The sequence below is a fragment of the Psittacula echo genome, assembly GCF_963264785.1.
Source record: "Psittacula echo genome assembly, chromosome: 8".
Taxonomy (NCBI): Eukaryota; Metazoa; Chordata; class Aves; order Psittaciformes; family Psittacidae; genus Psittacula; species Psittacula echo.
Genome location: NC_137744.1, coordinates 17,259,096 through 17,279,213, shown reverse-complemented (window position 1 = coordinate 17,279,213; position 20,118 = coordinate 17,259,096). Strand labels below are relative to the sequence as shown.

Below are 20,118 nucleotides of genomic sequence, written 5' to 3'. Positions count from 1 at the left end.
TGAAGAGTTTTACAGGAGTTTCTGTAATTTCCTACTGAAGATAAACCAATTTCTTATGGTTTGTGTCAAATAAGTCCTTGGCTGCTGTAACCATATTTCATTGCTTTCCAAGAGATGGTCTTTCCTAAATTATTTTGTGAGAAGCCACCAATAGTTTTTTCAAGCTGGTGAACTGGTTATAAGAGAACATAGGTTTTCTTTGCATACAGTTCCTTTGAAATCAGCAGATTTACCTCTAATGCATTTTATATACATGTATGTAAACTAGATTGTCTCCTTGGGTTTAATGCCTCAAGGAAAAGCAATACTTTTTATAGTTGATGAATATCTCTTCAGTACCTTAAAATGCTGAACTGCTGTAGGACCTCACCCTAAGATTCATAGCTGCCCAGCTGCCTGTTGCGCAGATTTTGCTAGCACTTTTTAATTCCTGGGACAGAGCTTGCAGTGAATGGCCAATGTAATGCCACGTAGAACAATGCAGCTGGTATTGCTCCATTATGTCAGAGGTGTTTTGCCATAACATGGTACTTTAGAAACTTGTGACTGTACTGTGTGACTTTAAAGCACAGTGAGCTTGTAGGGAAAAAAAAAAAAAAAAAAAGACAAAATTGAGAATCTGAGGTTTATTATTAAGAGTAGTATTTATTACACAAGATTCTACAATTATGTTATTGCTACATTTCCTTACTGAACAAAGTTAACTTCTCAGTTGGGGCTTGCCTGATGCAGCCAGAGGAACCCAAACCAAAATATGCTGGATTGAGAAACCAACTGGAGTTTCACATTCTTCTGTACGGACTGCGGGTAAGCAACCAGCTCCATCCTTTCCACGTGAGAGATGCCGTCCATCTGTAACGATGGGTCCGGCTGCCCGGGGCTGCCTGTCCTGTGCAGGAATGCACGCACTGAGGAAACGGACGCGTGCCGGAGAGCGCTGCCGCTGCGGGCAGAGTTTGCTGCACGGGGTGAAGGCGAGGGAGGGCTCCTGCAGATGCAAAGTGCTCTGCGGGTAAGTTCACAACCTCCTGAGAAGCATTTGAGTAATTGAGTAGCAGATAACTATGTATTTACACTCCCGCTACACACGCTGTAAACACATTCATAACAAAGGGCTTTCTTACACAGTGTTACGCTGTATTTCCCCCCACTTTTTCCATTAGCGAGTTTCCATCACGGTGCTGTACCCGAAGCCTGGAACCCAGGGCGGCATCTGCTCCTCCAAGTCCTTCTCCAGGCAGGACCCGAAGGCAGCAGAGGAAGGTGCAAAGCAGCCGCGGGACCCCTGCTGCCACCCCAGGCCCGGCCCGTGCTGGGCGAGAAGCTGCTCTCCGCTCCCGCGCTGCTGCTCCCGGCCCGCCCGGGTGCGCTCCCGGCTGGCTGGCTGCCCGGCGAGGGGGCGGTGGCCGCGGGGCCCTGCCACCCGGAGGTGTGTCCCGCCCTAGGCGCGGCTCCCGCAGGTACTAATCGCCGCGCTGCCCCTGCTCCCTCCTGCACTGCCGCCCGCTCCCCGGAGCCCGCGGCCGGGATGTACGGGGGGCAGCAGCAGCTGCAGCCCCTCACGCTGCCCCCGCACCTCCAGCAGCAGCAACAGCAGCAGCACCACTACTACCGGCGCCAGCAGCACTACAGCACGCTCCCCGCCGCCCGGCGGCCTCTCTCCTGCCCGGAGCCGCTGCCCCGGCCCCTGCCCTGCCGGGACCCGCCGCCCTGCCCGGAGCCGCCGCCGCCTCCGCGGCCCCCGCCGTGCCGGGACCCTCCGCCCTGCCCAGAGCCTCCGCGGCCCCTGCCGTGCTTCGATCCCGCGCCCCACCAGCAGCAGGACAGCAGCGTGGCGTACGACCGGGTGCGGACCTACGGCCCCGGCTGCCGGAGGGTGAGCACGTCCTGCTCCTCCCGGGCGGCCTCGCCGCTGGAGTGCTCGCACGGCTACCAGCAGGTCATCGCCGGCTGCGACCCACCGCAACAGGTACGGCGTGCGCCGACGGGCCTCCCTTACCCTGCTACGCCTGACCTGGGCTGCGCCGGTGTCCCGTTCCCGCCGGGGCTGGGGTGGTGTGAAGCCAAAGCCCGCCAGGGGTGCAACGGCGGCGCCGCGCCGTGAGCCAGACACCTGTGTGCCGGCGGGCGCGGAGGAGCGGGGCGGCCGCGGGGCTCTGGGGTGCTGTCCGGCCAAGAGGAGGGTCGGGACGGGACCGCCGGGGAGGGGGAGTGAGGCCGGGCCGTGCGGAGTCGTCTTCCCTCAGATCGAGCGGGGAGACGCGTCCGTGCCCATGACTGTCTCCAGAAAAACCCGCCACAGCACCCGGTGTGGAAACCGCCGCTCCTCCGCCTCAGCTGTGGCTGGGAGGCCTGACTTGGGCCCCTCTTCCCTGAGGGTACGGCCAGGCCCGGCCGCTCCCTGCGGCCACCCGGGAGCCGAACGGGTCATCCTCAGACCTCCCCGGGGCCTTGCCTTTAGCCGCGCACCCCGGATCCTGCATCTGCCTGATCGTTCACCGGTGCGTGGTTAGGAGCCCGCGGGCGGGGGTCGGCCCTCCACAGAACTTACCCTGAGGGCCGGCCCCATGGAGCGGGGCAGACGAGAGCAGGGAAGATCTCATCTGGGAACGGGCAGCGGGAGAATTAGCTCCTGCCTCAGGCGAGCGAGAAAAGCTTCGCACAGCCATAACCCGTTTGAATCTAGAACTCTTAACATGGATGTCCCTTTAAATTTCTCCTTTCCAGTTTGATGGTCAGTCCCATACCTGTTTCCTGTTTGGCAAGTCCAGTTTGCACTTAGTTTTTAACTTGAACCTATAAGCACCTTATTCTTTTGCGATGTTTTTTCCCATTTTGTCAATGGGATGCTAACACTGAGGCGCGTGCTGCTGCTCCTGCAGCCTGGGTGCTCCTGTTCCCCTGATGGAATGTGCACGAAGCCGCTTACTTGGTGCTACTTGTGTAAATGTAATATAAAGGTGTGTGTGCTTAACAGTTGTGTTTGAATCAGTGATGCTAATAACCTATGCGACTGTGCAGGTAGGAAGTATGAGAGTTCATTTAGCTTTGCTTTAAGTCTGCACAGTGTAGTTCAGCAGGTTTGGTGCTGGGTGCATGTTCAAGGAATGGCTTGAAGGTATTAATGGAATTTAATGTAATTTTAACGTGTGTGATTTGGTATCAAGCTAGATCTTAAAAACAAAACTAGAAACCAATAACTTAAGAACTGCTTTAAGTATAAAACCAGAAAAGATCAGAATTTATTCTTACACCATTTTTTCCTCTTGTACATCAGACAGTTGGTAGTAGTGGGGTTGGTGTGTTGTACTCGTTATACTCGATAGGGCAACGCATGTTTGTTTCAGGTTAAACTCTCATTTAATTCTCTTTCCTGTGGTATAAAAATATTTATCTATGAGAAAGAACAGGGATTAAGGCCAGTACAAAATCAGATTTCCTTTCAAAGCCATATTTGTGTAGTTCAAGGGCTGCCTGCCTCTTAGGATGCCTTCTGTAGAATCTGGAAAGTGAGCCGCTTCCCTAATTGCTTTTATGGACTTGGATATGACAGACACAGTCCTGCTGTATCAAAGCTGTTAATCCCTCTTTTGCAAGATGCAGGGCAGGAGTGTAAACTCTGGTCTCTCACCTCCCAGATAAGTGATCTGCTCAACTAGGCTAGATGATAGTCTGAATTGCATTCAATTAATTAAATATTCATTAGAATAAATACTGCAGTCCCAGGCTTCCTCTACTTATCTAAGTACGTGAACAATTTGATTATAGACTCAACTGCTGTCTCTGCTCTATGAAGTATGTTTAATTTTCAACATCTGTTTTAGTCACTGAATCCATTAAGTCGTGCTAATGAAAAATAATTTGCTGAAGGGTTTTGCTGGATTAGACTTTAAAGACAGAAGAGGGTGTAGTTAGATCAGGCTGTGGGTTGCAGTTTTAATGGCGGAGAGAGAAGGTGCCTCATAGAGATTATTAGGAAGTTATTAAAGAAGAAAACAGTAGCAAACAGGGAAGTTGGCTGGGAGTAGGCAAGTTGCATACTTGGTGGTGAATGGGAGTTGTCAGAAGTGCAGGGAGGAGCACAGAAAGCTTCAGTTGCCCTTTGAGCACATCACGAATAGCTGCATAAACTGAATAACATGATGATACCAGACACGCACCCGGGTTTAAGTGAGCACTAGAATTCTCAGTTCATGGCAGCCTAGAGCTGTAGTTTCAGCTTCTTACTGTTGATAAGGTGAAGAGCAATCTTTGAGCAATATTTACTTTTGCAGAGCTTTTGTAGGTTAATGATATCAACAGTGATGTAGACATTTGTTATGTCGTCTTATTTAGTCATATGGTGTGTGTTTGTGTACGTTTGTAATAAGGTAGAGGGAGGGAAAAATTGAAACTGGCGTGTGCATACAGTACACAATTGTATTTTTTGTAGTAGGATTCAGTTTTCTTTACTTTTTTGGTCTAACTTTGTTTTATCCTTGATGTAGAAGCCAAATGCTGTTCCCAGCCATGACAAGCTTCATCTGGAGTAATTCACGGCAAATTTTTCTCTCATCTGCTTGATCTGAGTGAGGAATGTTGTTTAGAATAAATTCTCTTCTAGTATGGCTGACCCGTATGAACCCTTTCACTGTGGTCATAAAAGATGATATATGAAATGGCACACACAAGATGTCTGCTGTCAGTGCAGAGGGCAGAATCCTGAAAGCCTTCTTAGGAGTTGTCTACCCATGTGAGAAAATCTGTGAGCAAGATCTTTTCATAGCTGGGCTCCATTCTGTGAAGGGCTCTCACCTCCTGTTGTGGAAATGGTATAATATTAACCAGCTTGTAAGATCTGTATTGTTGGAAACAGCCCTCAAAGGTAGCCTGCCATTTCCCTATTTCAGCTGCCAAATGTGCCCCATAAATTCTGATGGGATTGCTTGTAATTAACAAGACAATATGTTATGGGTGAAAGGTTTTGACACAGATTAAATTCTCACCTTAATCGTTGGTTTGTCTGAAGCTAAGGGGAACTTGTTGAAATACAAGTTAGTGTACTGATTTGGTTTTGTATAAAATGTGTATACAATAACTGGATAAACCTATGGAATGCTTATTTTAAAATCGAAATATCTTATCTAAAAATCTTAAAGACTAGCAAAAATCATTATTAAAGTATTAGCATATACCTTTTGAAATTATCTTTAGAAACATAGGCCCAGATCAACTGGTCAGGCTGCTGCAAATCCCAAACCCAGTCACTCCACTGAAATCCACAGCAGCACTGTTATGCTGGGCTCTCCCCTTTAAAATCCCAGCCTCCTCTTCTCCCAGTTGCACAACATTGCATCTCCGTACTGTTGTAGGAAACTTGAGAGTAGCCTGAACTTGGGAACAATGGAAAAATGGAAACAGCCCGAGATCATCTTCAGTGGCAGCGTACCTCCTGTGGCACACTCGCTGCTCCAGAGGCCTCAGAGGTGGCATCTCCTTGAGAGGAGCAAGGGACTGTGTGTGGATACTTCAGGCTGGCACAGTCACAGGGTTTCTGGCTTCTTGGTTCCCTCCCAGCCTGTGCAAGTCCAGCCTGCTTGGCTGGTATGGGAGGAAGGGCAGACAAATCCATGTTTGTGAGGGAGCGAGGGAAACGTATCTGCATCAAAGTCCTTTGGAAATGAAAGAGTTTGGGTATCTTAAAAATAAACATGATTTTATCCAAGCAAAACATTTGTAGGTCCTATATAATATTCCACATATGATTAGACTGTCTTTTGAATATTATAAAAGTATGTTTTAACTTCAAATGCTCTCTCTGGTCTTCTCAGTTCTGAATGTATTCCTCTGAGAACACATGTGTAAAGCTATTTTATCTAGTTACCTATTATCCTCTCTAAACTAGATGGCGCGAGTTACGTATTTGAAAGCCCTGTGGCAGCAGGATTTAGTTCAGGCAGGTTTGTCCAACTTTTCAGTAGATTGAAGATGTGTCTTTTGATTTCATGAACAATGCTCATCTTGTTTTCATGTGCCATAGCGTAGTAGTCAACTCTGAATAAGAACTATTACCACTCTGTCATGATACTCATGTCGTAGCAGTGGAGTGCTCCAGGATGATGCCTTCTGTGAAACTGATGTGAAGGAAGTTCCAGGAGGCATTCATTCTTTTTAAGTGTTTTACTTTTTAGCTCTAATCCTGTGAGTGTCTCAGTGATGCAGGGGTTGGGCTGTATGTTCTAGACCTTCCTGATGTTTCTTTTTGGTGTTACATCCTGATACAGAGAGTTCTGTTGGTGTTGGTTGGTTCCTTCCCTTGACAGAGCCACCCCAGGTACATGGTGTCTTGGACAGGCAGTAAGCAGCCTTCCAAGTTTCTGCAGCAGTTATGATTTTAAGATTTCTTAATTACTGTGATTGCTGTGGAAACAGTTTCTTTTCCACTTTGATTTCTTTTCCTGGTGCTGTTATGATTCACTCTTGGGAGATTTGGAAAACTGCTTCAGGCTTCCTAAACTGCAGCAGTTCACAGCTGGAAAGTTGACCTACTTCAGAGCTGCTCTTACCCAGTTAAGAATGTCTCAGAGACTGAACTGCAGCAATATAAACTTCCCAAGCACTGTCCATGGGTTAAGGGAAGAAATTATTATTATGAAAATTGGAAGTTTGTACTGTGAGGAGGAATAACTGGTGTGGCGTGAATGAACAAACGACCCAGTCATTATATTAGATTCAGTGGGAATATTGCTTACTTGGCTGAAGAACTGGATGTGGAGATCTCAAGCAATGTGCACAAGTTGGTACAACGTGGTAGTCCACAGAATGGAAGACAGTGTCTGTGATTGCTGGGGGAAAAAGTGTCAAAATCTATTTGAAAATGAACCAAACTGCTGTCACTTACAGATCCCTGTAATGTAAAAAGACATATTTCTAATTGAAGAATGTGTAATGTTCCACGTGAGCATCTTTTTCTCATAGGTGTCAATTGTGGAGTTTTATGACCACTTTTAGAAGCAACTGCCACTGCTGGGTGCATTTGGTAGTGGCTGATGGGACGTATTGGCAGTGCCTCAGCCCTTTCAGTTTGGTGTTTAAGCAAAATACAGATTTTCTTCCCTTGGTGAAACAAAAAAAGAGTATTTAACATGTGCATCCATTTATAGCAGCTGACCTTGATATGTAGTAGTAAAGACTGTCAGTAAAAGACAGTGCCTGTGGAACATGGACATGAGATTCTTGAAGACCCTAGTCCAGTATGCCAGCTTTGATTTGTCTCCTGTTCTGTTGGCACTTAGAGAAAATAAGGACTTAGCCCCTCAAACCTGCAGAGAGGTGAGTGAGAAAAACCAGACTCTTGAAACTGAGAGTAACAGGTTGTGTACTGCCACGCTGTACATGGCCTGCTTCCTTTGGGGTGGAAAGGTCCTGGCTTTAAAACATTTCTAGGCGATTTTGGCCAGTGGATCTCAGTGTGTTTATAGCAGTAAACACAGATTACAGTATCCAGGTTACTGTGGAATCCACATAAGCCTGAGCTCTGAGCATAAAAAGGTTTTAGAGGTTAAAGTGCAGTCATCACTAAATCTTTGATTTTCTTTCTCACAGGGCACTTTCCGAAGGATTATTATTGAGAATCCTGATCAGGTAAGAAAACTGTTTCCTGCTGGAGTTCTACCTGGAATTCTCCCTTCATCACCCTGATCTGGTGAAGTGCTCAGCTACCTCCATCAGGGGATGCTAAATATGTTGAAATACATGGCCCATACCTCTGATGGTGAGAGATTAAATTATAGGGATTGAAAATACTACAGAATTGCTAGTCAGGCTTCCTGTCAGCAGTGAAGTCTCTATTAACATGCTTCAGTAATGTTGCTAGTGGAGATGAGTTTCTAAGTGTTTCTACTATGCTTATTTCAAATACTGTCTAGGTGGAAGCACAGTCACTTTGGTTCCAAATGGGCATACACTCAAATGTACATATCCTAAAGAACTGTCTCAAAGTGTCCATGTCTTCAAATCACAAAATTCCCTTCTCATGTTTTAGTCAAAACTGCATTAACCCTGAATTTTCTGTTTGACGTATATGAATGTTTTAAAAAATGTTTTACAGGAGCCATTATCTCCATTTCTTAGAGGGGCAAATTTCTTTCCTGGAAATAATGTCATCTATGAAAAGACGATAAGAAAATATGAGCTATTAAATCCCCTCCAAGTAAGTTGGTTGTTTATATTATCTGTTGCAAAAGAAAACTGCGCTGATAGCAGGAATGTGATGCTTCCGGGCTGGGGCTTTTTTGGGGTGATTTTGGTTGGGTTTTTTTTTCCTTGTTGAGGTCTAGGGCACATTCTCAAAGCAAATGAAGCAGTTCCTGTAAGGAGAGCAGGGGTTGGAGCGTTGCTATATTTTTACTAAGAATTGATTATTTCAGACTAACAATGAAAACTGCTGGTGTACCTCCTGTACTGTCAGCCTTTATCTGAATATTGACTGGGAGTTTCTGGCAATAGCTCCACAACCGAACAAAAAAAAAAAACAAAAAAAAAAAGAAAAACCCAAAACAAAAAAAGAATTGAAAATACACATTATTTATTATTTGTTTTTACTCATTCTTGAAAAAATGTATTTGGCAAAGCTGTCTGAAATTTCATCTTAGTCCAACTGGAGTTCTCTTTCTAATCTCTGAAATACTTAATGAAACAGGATGTATGTTCTAAAGTAAATAACGGAGGTCCCCATTGAATGATTATGTTAAGAGTAACACCACAACGAAACAACATAGAAAAGGTCTTGTGCTTTTCATTTGCAGCTACTAACGTTTGAGGAGTTGGTGAACTACTGGTTGTAATTCACCAGTTTCGTTACAATGAAAGTGTGAGGCAAACTCATGTTCAGCTAGGAAAAAAAGCACCTTTATCAGGCTTATTAAAATATATGAAGCTGTCATTAGTTCTTCCATGCCAACCTACATTTCATTCATTTATATATTTATATGAAGCTTCCATGTGATTAAGACAATGTCCATCAGCTTAAAACAATCCATTCTTGTTTCCAGGAGAAGCAGTATCAGTTCTCCCGCCAGTGCCAGAGTCCCCAGCAAGTGGAGCAGTGCCAGGCTGCCCAGCCCTGCCAGTACTCTGAGCAGTCCCAGGTCACTCACCAGTGCCAGCAGACACAGACCAGCAGCCCTTGTGAAGTAATTCCAGTCTCTGTCAGCGATGACTGCAGAGGAAATACAGTGAGGAGGGTGACAGTGCAAACCTGTGAGCCGGTAAGAACCACTTGCTGAATGTTCACAGTATATTTTTGTTTTGTATGAAGAGTATAAAACTTTACAGATACATGAAATTGCTAATCTCCAATCTCAGAAGCTTTTGTTCAAACTCATAGTAGGGTAACTAAGCACCATACACCCATTGTAAGTGAACAGCAGAGTTTGTGTGTCTGTTGCAGGTAACTTCATTGTACACTGTGGTTGCAGGCGTTGTCTGGAAATGTCCAAGGCTTTGGCAGATGATGTTAAGAGTTAAAAAGGGCTGGTTTAAGTGTTTTGTCTATTTCTTGTTGGCACCGAGCTGCGCTTAGGAGTATTGACTGATCATCATTCTGTGGTCCTTTAACTCTGTTAAGTCTTGCTGGTTTGTTTGGGATTTTTCTTTATCTGGGAGTGTTACCCATTGATTTAGTCAGGTTTCATCAGTCCCTGTACAACAAAGACTGCATAATGTAAGGCTTAAGCCTCTAGTTTTGGAGAAAAAATACATTAGTTTATAAACTTGACATACATCAATTCAGGATTGTTTTCTGCCTAAACTGATCAGTAAGGATTTCAAATATATTTCAATTTGTTTTACAAGTATTTGACATAGATTCACTGTAAGCACAAAATTACCTTTCTCTGCCTTTCATTTTGCATGAGGTTGCAAGTTCTGGAGTTTCTAAGGGCTGCAGCAGGTTTGCTATACATGTGTACTGCTATTTCAGTTGTGAAGGGAGTGTAGCAGTCCTTCCTGTGCACCTACTCAATAAACAGGTGGCAAGATAAACATACTTGGTGACCTCAGTGCTAAACCTCTGCGAAATCTTCCATAGCCAGATACTCCCATAAGCCAACTTAGGTACACTCAGTTCTGGTTGCTGGTGGAATCCTTTTACTGTTCACGTACATAAACATTTGGACTGTGGCAATACAAATACCATTTGCACCTGGCTGGGTTTATCTGGGTGCTGCCCACAGGCGTTCATCCACTGCAGCCAAAGAAGCATGTATATTAATGAGGTTTCCTAATTCTCAGCACTTTCCATATTAGCATAATGATGACACTGCTGCAGAAGATGCTACTCTGCATATTTGTTGGTGTTGTAAAGGAAGCTATTTGTTTCTGTAGAGTTTAGTGAAAACCAGAAGACATGGAAGACTCAATACCAAGGAAAAGAACAGTGTAAACAGATCGCGAATTGTTAAGAGCAAACAAAACCAAACCCATCATACCTGTAGCATGTTCATGTTCAGCTTTCATCCCAAAGAAGGGAACGCAGTTGTGACCTTTTTGTATATCTCCTGCTAGGTGAATTGTGCTCAGGAAAATAATGACCAGCTGGACTGCCGCTACTTCGGTGAGCTCCTGGCTGAGCTGCACCGCAAGACCAATGACTTGCACAGTTGTTTACTGCAGCATGTGGAAAAGATAGGAGGAAGGTATTGGCATTATATCTGTTCTGTCATTCCCCTGTTCCCGAGATCCTACCATTGCACAGCTGAGAGGACAGTATTGTTTGCAAATTTTGTGGTTTTTTCTTCCCTGATGACTAGAATTGACTGTGTATTTTACACTCATCAATTTGCTGAGTAACTGAGGACATAGAAATGCTGTAAGCCAAGTAAATTTATTGAATTTGATGCTTTTCCCAACTGGTTAGACTAATAGGCAGTAAGAATTATGCACGACTGTTGGCACATAGAGCAAACAAGTACACTTACAGCATTCTTTGACATAGGTTTAATGACAATTCTATTCCTGCATTCTACAGGAACAACCCAAATGTCCAGATTGCCATTTCCTTTGCTGTGCCATGTTGTTATGTTATAGCATGGATTATAAGGTGGTCACTATAAGGCATAAAGCCAGTATCTTTATGCAAATTAAAGTTAAGCAGGTATTCTGCAGGGCCCTGCACATCGTCTTTAACAAGAAACGCAGCATTGCAGCAGCCGGTAATCTAAGCCTGCACAAAGTTTTTACCTCTCCCTCACAACTGCTAGTTCATTCTTCCCCCTCACTCCCAGTTTTGGTGCTTTCCAAGGTCACTTAAATAAGAAAAGTGGTCCCACAGCAGGGGAAGAATGGAATTTAAGCCACACACAGACCCTGACACTGCAGTGTAAACAGTTCAGGCATGTCAGTATGTTGCACCATAGTTCTGGGTAAACCATTACCCAGCCAATTAAGACTGTAATGGGATTAACTGAACACAACTGGGATAACTACCCAGAGAAAGGAGGTAGCCTGTGTTAACTGTACTGCTGTTAGTAGTCCAGTCTCCACAGATAGTTCTATGTGGAGTTAGGCACCTCATGTTGCCTAGCACCTCAGGAGGAAGGTAACAGCTCTTAATCTGGCAAAGAACCTTCCTTGCTCTGTATTTTAAAGATAATCCGTGTACAGTTGTGAGTGTGGACTTGAATAAATGTCTCAAGAAGCTTTCTGTTAATTGGTCCCTTGGATTTTGTCTGTTTTACAGGAACCATGACATTGAATTTACATGTCAGGTAAGCATCAGGCATGCTCTTGGCAAGCTCTTCCCTGACAGTGTTAAAAGTGGTGTGGATCTTGAAGAAAATTAAGCCTAGCCAGTCTAAATGAAGGATGCTCGTCTTTGTCAGTTAATGATCCCTGCTTGTTAATAACATTCAAAGTCTGAATCCTACAGTGAGGCACGTATTTGCAAATGTGATAACACTGAAAGGAAACTCTGATAATTTGCATTATTCCAGTATGAGAGTCAAATTCTGAAAAGTCTTTCCTGTTGTGCCTAATGGTTTCATTGTAAAACAAATTCTCACAGCCACACGTATTTTTACTACGTGTGTTTTGCAAAGCAGCTTTCACTCTCTTGACAGTAAAGCTGCAGTTCAGGAACACACGCTGCCTCGCTCTGCAAGGAGTGAAGACAGTGCCTCTCACAGGAACGAGAGGAATGTGAGCTGCCAGAACAGGCTTCCCATCTGCAGCAAGCTTCCTTTTACCAGTTGGGCCAGGACAGACTCATCGGCACCTCTGTTATGTCGTTAAAAGCATTGTGTGCATGGCAGAACTACTTGTCTAGGATGAAATCACATGAAGCAGTGTCTCCTCTGACAGGCTGCTCATCTCTTCTGTATTGACAGTCTGCAGGAGAAACGTCAGGTTTGCTCCTGTCCTCGACTGCTGGGAGTTCTGTTCTAGTGTCACCTCATACTTCTGGAGAGGATTATTTTGAATACTGCCTGTAAAATAAATGTTACCCTTAGTGATTTGCATGTATGCTGCATGTATCACTTCATCTCGGGTTTTATCTGCCACACATATATATGGCTTTAGAAATTTTCTGGATACACTTTGATCTATTTTTGTTCTTATTTGCCTTGTACTAAGGATGCTTTTCATAGAAGAGCTGTGTAATTAATGAAGAACCCACATCGTGATCTTACAGGCAAAATTCTTAATCAAGATGTCTCCCCTTTCCTCCCTTCTTTGCTTAGACTGAAGATATTGAAGAATTAATTCCCAAAGGACTGTCTGAGGCAACAAAGCAGCAGATTCGTTATCTCCTCCAGGTACATGAGTGGGGTGGAAGGTGTGTGTGGACATCTACGGTAACTTGAAACAATAGAAGTTGGCTTACACGTACCAAGGACTTTGTATGTAACATACTCTCTGTTCTGCTTATTCACTTTCTCCTAGTTTGAAGAGCATGGAATCACACAGGTGGCTTCAAGTGATGTTGTAGCAGTTGGTTCCACAGACTACTTGCATATTTTAAACTGAGCTTTACTGGTGTTTTCTTCCAGTTTCACTGTAAACCATCTTGGCTTTTGATCAGTCATAGGAGAACACAGACCTTTAATCTTTTAGTTGTTTATTACTGCTTTACTTTAAAAGCTAAAGTTCAGTAAAGCACCTACTGTCTGCCGTTGTATTTGGTATCGGTTGTCAGCTACATATAATGCTTGTAACTCAGGTCTCACCTTTTACAAATATCCTGGTTAAAAACCCTGTAACACAGCACATTGTGCTGAGGCACACTTACGACATGGAGTAGCAAACCAGAACTCTTTCTGGCTTGGTTACGTTTATAAAGGCTCTTGTTTCTTCAGATCTTGTTCTTTAGCTGCCTTACCATTACCTGCCTTTGTGATCACCAGCCACATTAAGGCAGGCAGATGAGTTCTGGTAACGGCTGCTTGTTTGTTGCCTCCTATCACTGTAGTACTCTACAGTATGGTTTTTAGTACAACACTGCAGGTGTGTTTAGACCCAGCCTCCCTGAGGTAAGGGGGATGTGTGCTCTGGCTTCACATCCAAGAAGGATTCTGAGCTCTGTCAGACTGCTCAGGGAATGATTGTGTGGGGTATGCCCAGAGGCTTATGTCTAGGAGCACAGAATTTCACTGTAGGAGTACATGGATTTAGCAACCTCTAACGCTTACTACTTGCTGAGTGGGGACTTCTGATACTTTTTATAGCCTAAACTCAACCATTTTGACTTAATTTCTTTTAGTCTATCTTAAGAGTGTATTTCACAATAAAACCAACTAAACTGTAAGTCAGAGCTGAAATTCCATTTTAATTAAACCCCAAACAAATGGGTGGGTTACACTGCAAATGTTGTCTTTTGACTCTTTAGTTACACCATAGGGATGTGGGGATAAAAAAGCAGGACATGGGCTCATCACTGTATTGATAGAGATTTTGACGCCTCTCCTCAGCCCAAATGATCACCAGATGAAGTGAAGGGAGAGAGTCAGAGGAAGGGAAACAGGCAGGAACATTTCACTTTTGTTCAAGTAGTAGAAAAATAGTTTATTTGCATGGAATATTCAGCCCTTCCAGATGAGTCAAAACTTGAGGAATTACTTTGTGTGTTCTTTCAAAACCTGTTATTGTTCTTTCAAATATTAGAAGTGTGTCAGGAACCACAACTGTTTGTGTTTTAACATGAATCAATGCACAGCTGTTTACATGCATGGAAAGAAAATCCAGGAACAGGGTTAGGCTACTGTGCACGACTGTCCCTCTTCATCCAGTCACCTCCTTAATCTTTGGCGTCTTTTTCCTTTTGAAGGGAGGAGTTGGTTGTATGGCTTTCATTTAAATTTTGTACAGTTTTAATTAAATTCTCTTGTCCCTGCCTGCAAGCGCTTGGCCAGGTCTTGGGTGCTGCTGCTTCCTCTGTGCCTTCTCAGGTGGGGTAGAGCACTACTGTTACTTTCTTAGCATCGGTCACAAATGACTGTGCAACATAACACGTTTGCGTTTCCCTGTGTTGCCATACAGATGCGGTTCTTTACTCTCGTGTTCCTTCCATTTTAAAAATGTTACCCTGTGTTACAAGGCAGCAGTGTAAAACCTGTGCCCATTGCAGAACAAAGTGCATGAAAATGGGCTGCTTTGTAGAAACTGGAGGCACGCTGCAGTAGCTCCAAGGGTAGCTGTTTTCAGCTGTGTTGCGTTTTCTGTTCTACCTCTTGTCAAGCATATTGTAAACAAAGCTTATCCATGAATCCATTTCCATTTTCCCCCTCGTAGATGAGAGTCACATCAGATAAATCTTTGAGACTTGTGCTTTCCACTTTCAAGAATCTACGTGAAGAGCTTTGCCACCTGCAGGATGACTTGGGGGTAAGGCACTTTTGGAAATGGCTGGTTTATTACTGGGCTTGCAAGACTTGGTCAGTGGATGGAGTGGATTTTTTTCTAGCAGTGGTCTTCAGCTGATCAGTTTGAAGCCTAAACTCACCAAATACTTTCAAAAAAAATGACCCTGCTGAGTGAAATTAGATTTAAAGCTCTGAATTGGTACATAGCACACGTGTGATGCACACTGGTCTCATGATGGAACTGTAGTTTTACCTTAGACCTAGGCAAGGGGTGTACACCAAGTGGCTATTTATTAGTGCTGTTCCAGGAATCAGGGGACCTTGGTTCCATTCACCCTGACAGAGCTGCATTTCCCAGCTGCATTATCAGAAAGCTGTTGTCAGCTCGTGGCGTTAACAGCTCCAGTGATTCACCTGCGTACAGGCTCCCCACGTGGAAGCTGGAGCTCTACGGCCACGCATACAGTAGACAGTAGATAATTGCTGTTAGGAAAGCAGAAACCTTTCCCACACCAGCCCAAGTACTCGGCCCCACGGGAAACATGGAAATGCCAAGTTTAGGGAGGGGAGAGAGAGTTTTAACTGTTACCTTTAACAGAGGACAAAGAGTTTGTACAGTGAAGTGGTTTTGGATTGGGGTTTTTCATTGGTTTCTGTTATTCTGTAAATAACTGAGTAATTCTGTCTGGGGCAGACTGAAAGAGCAGGGTTCAGGATCACAGTGCTTACCACAGCACACAGCCAGCTACTACAAGTGTGCAATGTAGTTAAAAAAACCCACTGTTTCAAGAAAATGGAGTATTTTCTTAGTTACCAATTGCTCAGTATGTTTCACTTTGAATACAGTAAAAGTTACTGAACAATTACAGCTATTGACATAAATGCTTTTGTCTTGCAGAAGTTAGAAACCGACAATGTCTTACTTAAGAAGGATTTGGCTTTTAAAGATTCTCAAGTAAAAGAGTATGAAACAATGCTGGCTTCTCTGAGAGAGAGTAATCGTCAGCAGCAGGTAAGTCTAAACCCATATTTTCAGTGTCATTAGTCAGCTAAAAACCAGCCAGTGTTTGGCTTTTGAGCATTCCAAGTAATTGCTGCCTGGTACCTGTTGGGGTCTGTGTGTCATCTGTTACTTCCTTAAGGAACACTGTGCCCTCATCCCATTTCTGTGCTTTCTAGCAAGGACTCAGAGAGAGTACTGCAAAGTGTCGCTCTCTGGAGGAACAGCTCCTCTGCCTTCGGCTCGGTGAGGGAGAAAAGGACTGTCAGCTAAAGGAGCTGGAGTTCTGCAAGCGTGCCTTGGAGCAGGAGATTCAGAGCCTCAGGCTGCAGGTAACAGGCTCACTTGTTCTGTGTCCAGCAGCTATTATCCACAGGTACAGATGCATTAATATAGGAAAATGAAAGATGAAAATTGTCTTTTTAAAATGAAATACAATCTCATTTTCTGCAGGCCTGCTCTAATCCAACCCTGCAGACCACCACGGATGAACTCTCCAGCCGTTACGTAGAGATGATCAATAACTTGAGGGAGGATAAAGATCGCGAGATCCGCAGCCTCAGGGTAAGTTGTTTAACTTAGCATGTGTGTGCTCCTCCCCCTGTACACCTGGAATTGAACAGCTTCACTTTTAATTAAGGAGTAGGAAAGATCAACCAGGTATCTTTTGGTTCAGCAATTCCTTTATACACACTCATGACAGTTTGGGAACCCTTATGGTTCACATCAAACTGTGATGTAAAAATCAGTTCCTTAGATGTAGAAAATAGGGATTAATCAGACTGGCAAACTTTCCTAAAGGGACATTTTGAGTGTCCTGATAAAGACACCCAACAGAAAATAAAACTCCCAGTCAAAACCGTATGTAGGAAGTGTCTCACTGAAGTCCTTACAGTAATAATTTACCACCCTGGTAGCCAGTTCCACTTGTTTAGTGTTGTATGAACCTGAGTTATAAGACTGTTAAACTCATACTGGGTAGAACTCAGCCAGCACTTTCCAGATTTACTGTGCAGCTGAACGTTCTCACTTGACAATCTCTGGTTCTTACTGTTCATGGAGCTCATGAAAACTATACACCTGGAGCCCTGGATACTCCTGCCAGGTGACCTGCAAGGAGCCCCAAACACCTGACTGTCCCTCAACACGTGTTTTGCAGTCTCAGTTATGCCAATTCCAGCAAGACATATCGAAGAGAGAAGGAAGCAACAGTGACTTGCAAATACGGTTGCATGAGCTGACATCAATGTTGGAGGAGAAAGATGCTTTTATTAAACAACAGCAAGAGGTAAAATAACACATGATTTCTAAGAATTTCTGTTTTTAAGCCTTTGCTTACTGCATAGGTGGAAATGTGCTGGAAGTCACTAGTGCTCTCCTGCTTCGGGGATCAGGGTTAGGATATTTACTGCTGTTCCTCTGCCAGACTTTTGGCAGGACAGACATTTCTGATTGCTCTTTGAGATGAATTTCTGCAAATTCTTTGTTGTGACTTTAGGGAATATGTCAGGAAACATGAATGCATCTGAATGCTTACTTTTGGTTTTCTCAGGACCTCTTCAGACTGAAGCATGAGAAGTTATCCGGCAGTCAGTCCCCTGCTGTAACTGCTGTCATCACCAAGAAGTAACGTAGCTGTTAATGTTTCTTAAAAAGACCTCCTTTTGATTTTCCCTTGTGGAGCCTCCATTACCTGAGTTATTCCTGCAAATGGCTTAATAGTGCCTATTCACCTTGAAGAGGGAAAAGTTGAGCTAGGCTTTCCCCTCCAGGGAGCATTCCGTACTAAGCATTGCAAGAGCAATTGGAGGGGTGGCCAGCACATTAAAGCAATGTTTAAATGCCTGTATTGGCAGTTTAGTTACTAGTGGCACTCTGGGGGCATGTGGGCCTGGAAGGCCAACATGACATGAGCAGAGTCTGTGATTCGGATATGGACATGTGGATTGCAGTTCACAAGTTTGCAACTCTTATCCTCACAGGTACAGAAATCAGTACCCTATTCTGGGACTCCTGTCTGATGACTACAAGGTTACATCACCTGTCAATAAATCACAAACTATTGTCATTGAGAGGACGGGAGAGATATGGAAACACGTAAGTTTACCTGGAGATTGACTGTTTGGGCTCTGAAATTCTTAAGTATTCAATTTAACTTCAAAGAAAGTATCAGCCATAACTGACATCCAAGTCAATTGAACTTGCTGATTAAAGACCAGGAACTGCCCTATTGCAAGGAGGCAGTAATTGGTGGGTGGGGTATAAATAAAACAACCTTTTGTTGTTTTCTTGGACACATAATTACCTGTAACAAAAGCAGCAGCCCTGTCCCACACCAGGCTCTGCCCTTGCACGAGGCAGCCTTCAGGCATTGCTGTACCAGGAAGTTGGTTAGGTAGGAGCTTCTTCCGTGTTGTGCTCCCAGAGGAAGGAGTGTTTTGGTGGGCAGTACTCCTCTGAATCATGAGCACTAGTGACTCCACACTATTATTAAAATGTGTTAAGCACCATATCCCTGAAACCTGCATTGAGACAGGGCCATGACTAACCCAGGGAATGTGGAAGAGTGAATTGCTCCTTGAAAAGTCACCAAAGTAAAACAGAAAACAGGACTGCTGAAGCTGTTTATGTTACAGAGCACAAGATCACCATGCCAAGTCTCAGTACGAGGTAGAGGCTTGAGCTCAATCAGTATGGGCAGCTCCCAATCACGTGTGTGACCAGTGGAGTCTTATGATGCTGTCTGTAGGCACAGTATAGTAGAGCAGCACCAATCCGTATGGAAAATAGCTTTGAGGGTGGGAAACCACCAAGAAAAAAACAATTATCTGAGCACATGAAGGGTAAAACATCTGGCATGTTCTAAAAGGATACATTACCTGGAGTAGGATTAAGAAAACAAAAGGCAGAGGTAACTGGCAAGCAGCAGTTTTAGAACTGATTTAAAACTCACCCACCTGCATTGCAGCCTAATTTTTAACATTTTTAACATTAGTTAAAGAAGTTACAAAAATAATGCCCAACCCGATGCCTCGAAAAGTTAGTCAGACTTTACGTTATCAAAAATGGCAAAGATGAGCACACTTGGCAGTTGAGATCAGTATCATTAATGAGAACTGTTGTATTTTAAGTTTCCCAAGGTCTCTATCAATCACTACTGCAAGTTTCAGCTGAAATGAAATTCCTTTGCTGCGAGATAAACTTGCTGAGTTACAGAAGTGCCAGTTCTGCCTTTCCTCCAAGCTTCACACGTCCTTTTGCTGTGTTTATGTACCGTCAGCCAGATCTGTCTATCTGCATTCGTTACTGAACAAGAGTGCTGATTGGTATCTGAGTGCTGTGGGGTTGTGCTGAAAGCACATGGCAGGTACATGATACCATCCTCCCCACAGTGTTAGTTACTGGGCTCAGTCCTTCAGGATACTCGGGTGAAAATACTTTGAACATGGATCATAGTTACAGCAGAGAAACTTTTAGGGTGGAAATTTTGCAGTACCTGCTCTTCAGGTGCCCGATAACTTCCTGGTCCTGGTTGTCTTTCCAAGTACAGAAAAAGCTGCTGTCCCTGGTTTGTGTTTACTCAGATGGTGAATCCTGACTGTTCTGATGTCGGCCTCTCACTGAACAAAACCGTTTCCAGCTTAATGACACAACTTTGTCTGTGCCAGTGCTGGTGTCTGGGAGCATGGGTCTGTGAAGGAAGAAAGGCTTGGTGGACCCTTGAGATACTTCAGAAGTCAGGCTGTTAGAGAACAGAAATACCTCATTAAATGACAGGCTTTATATACCACATAGTTTTGTTTATATACAGAAATCTGTGTATTTTCTTCTAACAAACTGCTTATTTCTATCAGGAATGAGAGATCTCCAAGCCATCAGAGCTGCTCAGAGGAGTCCACAATGACTTAAAGCTGCTTTACTTTCTGCTATTCTGCATCCCAAAAAGCTTCAGTCTGATAGTGGGAAAGGCTGGGGAACATACCAAGGACATGGAAGCATGAAGATGATGGAGAACACTGTCTCATCATGCACGGTTACCTGTGTCTGTGATCTGCCACCACCACCTGCATACGGAGGCTACTGGTACTTCTTCACACACATGCTTTTGACACAGAAGAGCATGGCACACCATGCATTTGTGGACTTCATTTTCTTGATGTGACTAAATTCTGTTCTTCAGCCAGTCCTGAAGCAATCTGAGATACAAAAGGAAGATGTCTAAAGCCCTTTCCTCCTTGCACTTGTAGCTGTATTCCTCTGTCCTAGCTACTCATGCTGAGA

General features: G+C 44.1%; 3 protein-coding genes across 5 annotated transcripts in view; 2 read left to right on the top strand and 1 right to left on the bottom strand.

Moving 5' to 3' along the window:
* Positions 1-372: 372 nt before the first annotated feature.
* Positions 373-1,445, top strand: LOC308224501 (uncharacterized protein; the record flags this gene model as incomplete). Its single annotated transcript, XM_080624481.1, has 2 exons — positions 373-1,012; positions 1,164-1,445. The coding sequence occupies exons 1-2, from the start codon at positions 842-844 to the stop codon at positions 1,443-1,445; spliced, it is 453 nt and encodes a 150-aa protein (XP_080480607.1). The 5' UTR covers positions 373-841.
* An 83-nt stretch (positions 1,446-1,528) lies between these two features.
* POF1B (POF1B actin binding protein) lies at positions 1,529-19,867 on the top strand (the record flags this gene model as incomplete). Of its 2 annotated transcripts, XM_080625026.1 has the most annotated exons (15): positions 1,529-1,969; positions 7,585-7,623; positions 8,090-8,191; positions 9,033-9,248; positions 10,546-10,676; positions 11,720-11,747; positions 12,720-12,794; positions 14,767-14,859; positions 15,736-15,849; positions 16,017-16,169; positions 16,291-16,401; positions 16,997-17,125; positions 17,390-17,463; positions 17,820-17,934; positions 19,692-19,867. In XM_080625026.1, the coding sequence occupies 15 exons, from the start codon at positions 1,529-1,531 to the stop codon at positions 19,695-19,697; spliced, it is 1,827 nt and encodes a 608-aa protein (XP_080481152.1). In that variant the 3' UTR covers positions 19,698-19,867. The 2 variants fall into 2 exon arrangements, with proteins under 2 accessions (XP_080481152.1, XP_080481151.1); XM_080625025.1 differs by lacking the exon at positions 19,692-19,867 and having other exon boundaries at positions 17,820-17,964.
* The window catches only part of ZNF711 (zinc finger protein 711), a 33,363-nt gene continuing 31,219 nt past the window's right edge, over positions 17,975-20,118 (bottom strand). The window contains exons 14-15 of one of the 2 annotated variants that reach the window (XR_013957578.1): positions 19,876-20,033; positions 17,975-19,579 (exon numbers count right to left, since the gene is read on the bottom strand). The gene's annotated coding sequence lies outside the window, so the exon portion shown is untranslated. The remainder of the gene's footprint in view (positions 19,580-19,875; positions 20,034-20,118) is intronic. The other variant, XR_013957579.1, reaches the window with a different exon arrangement.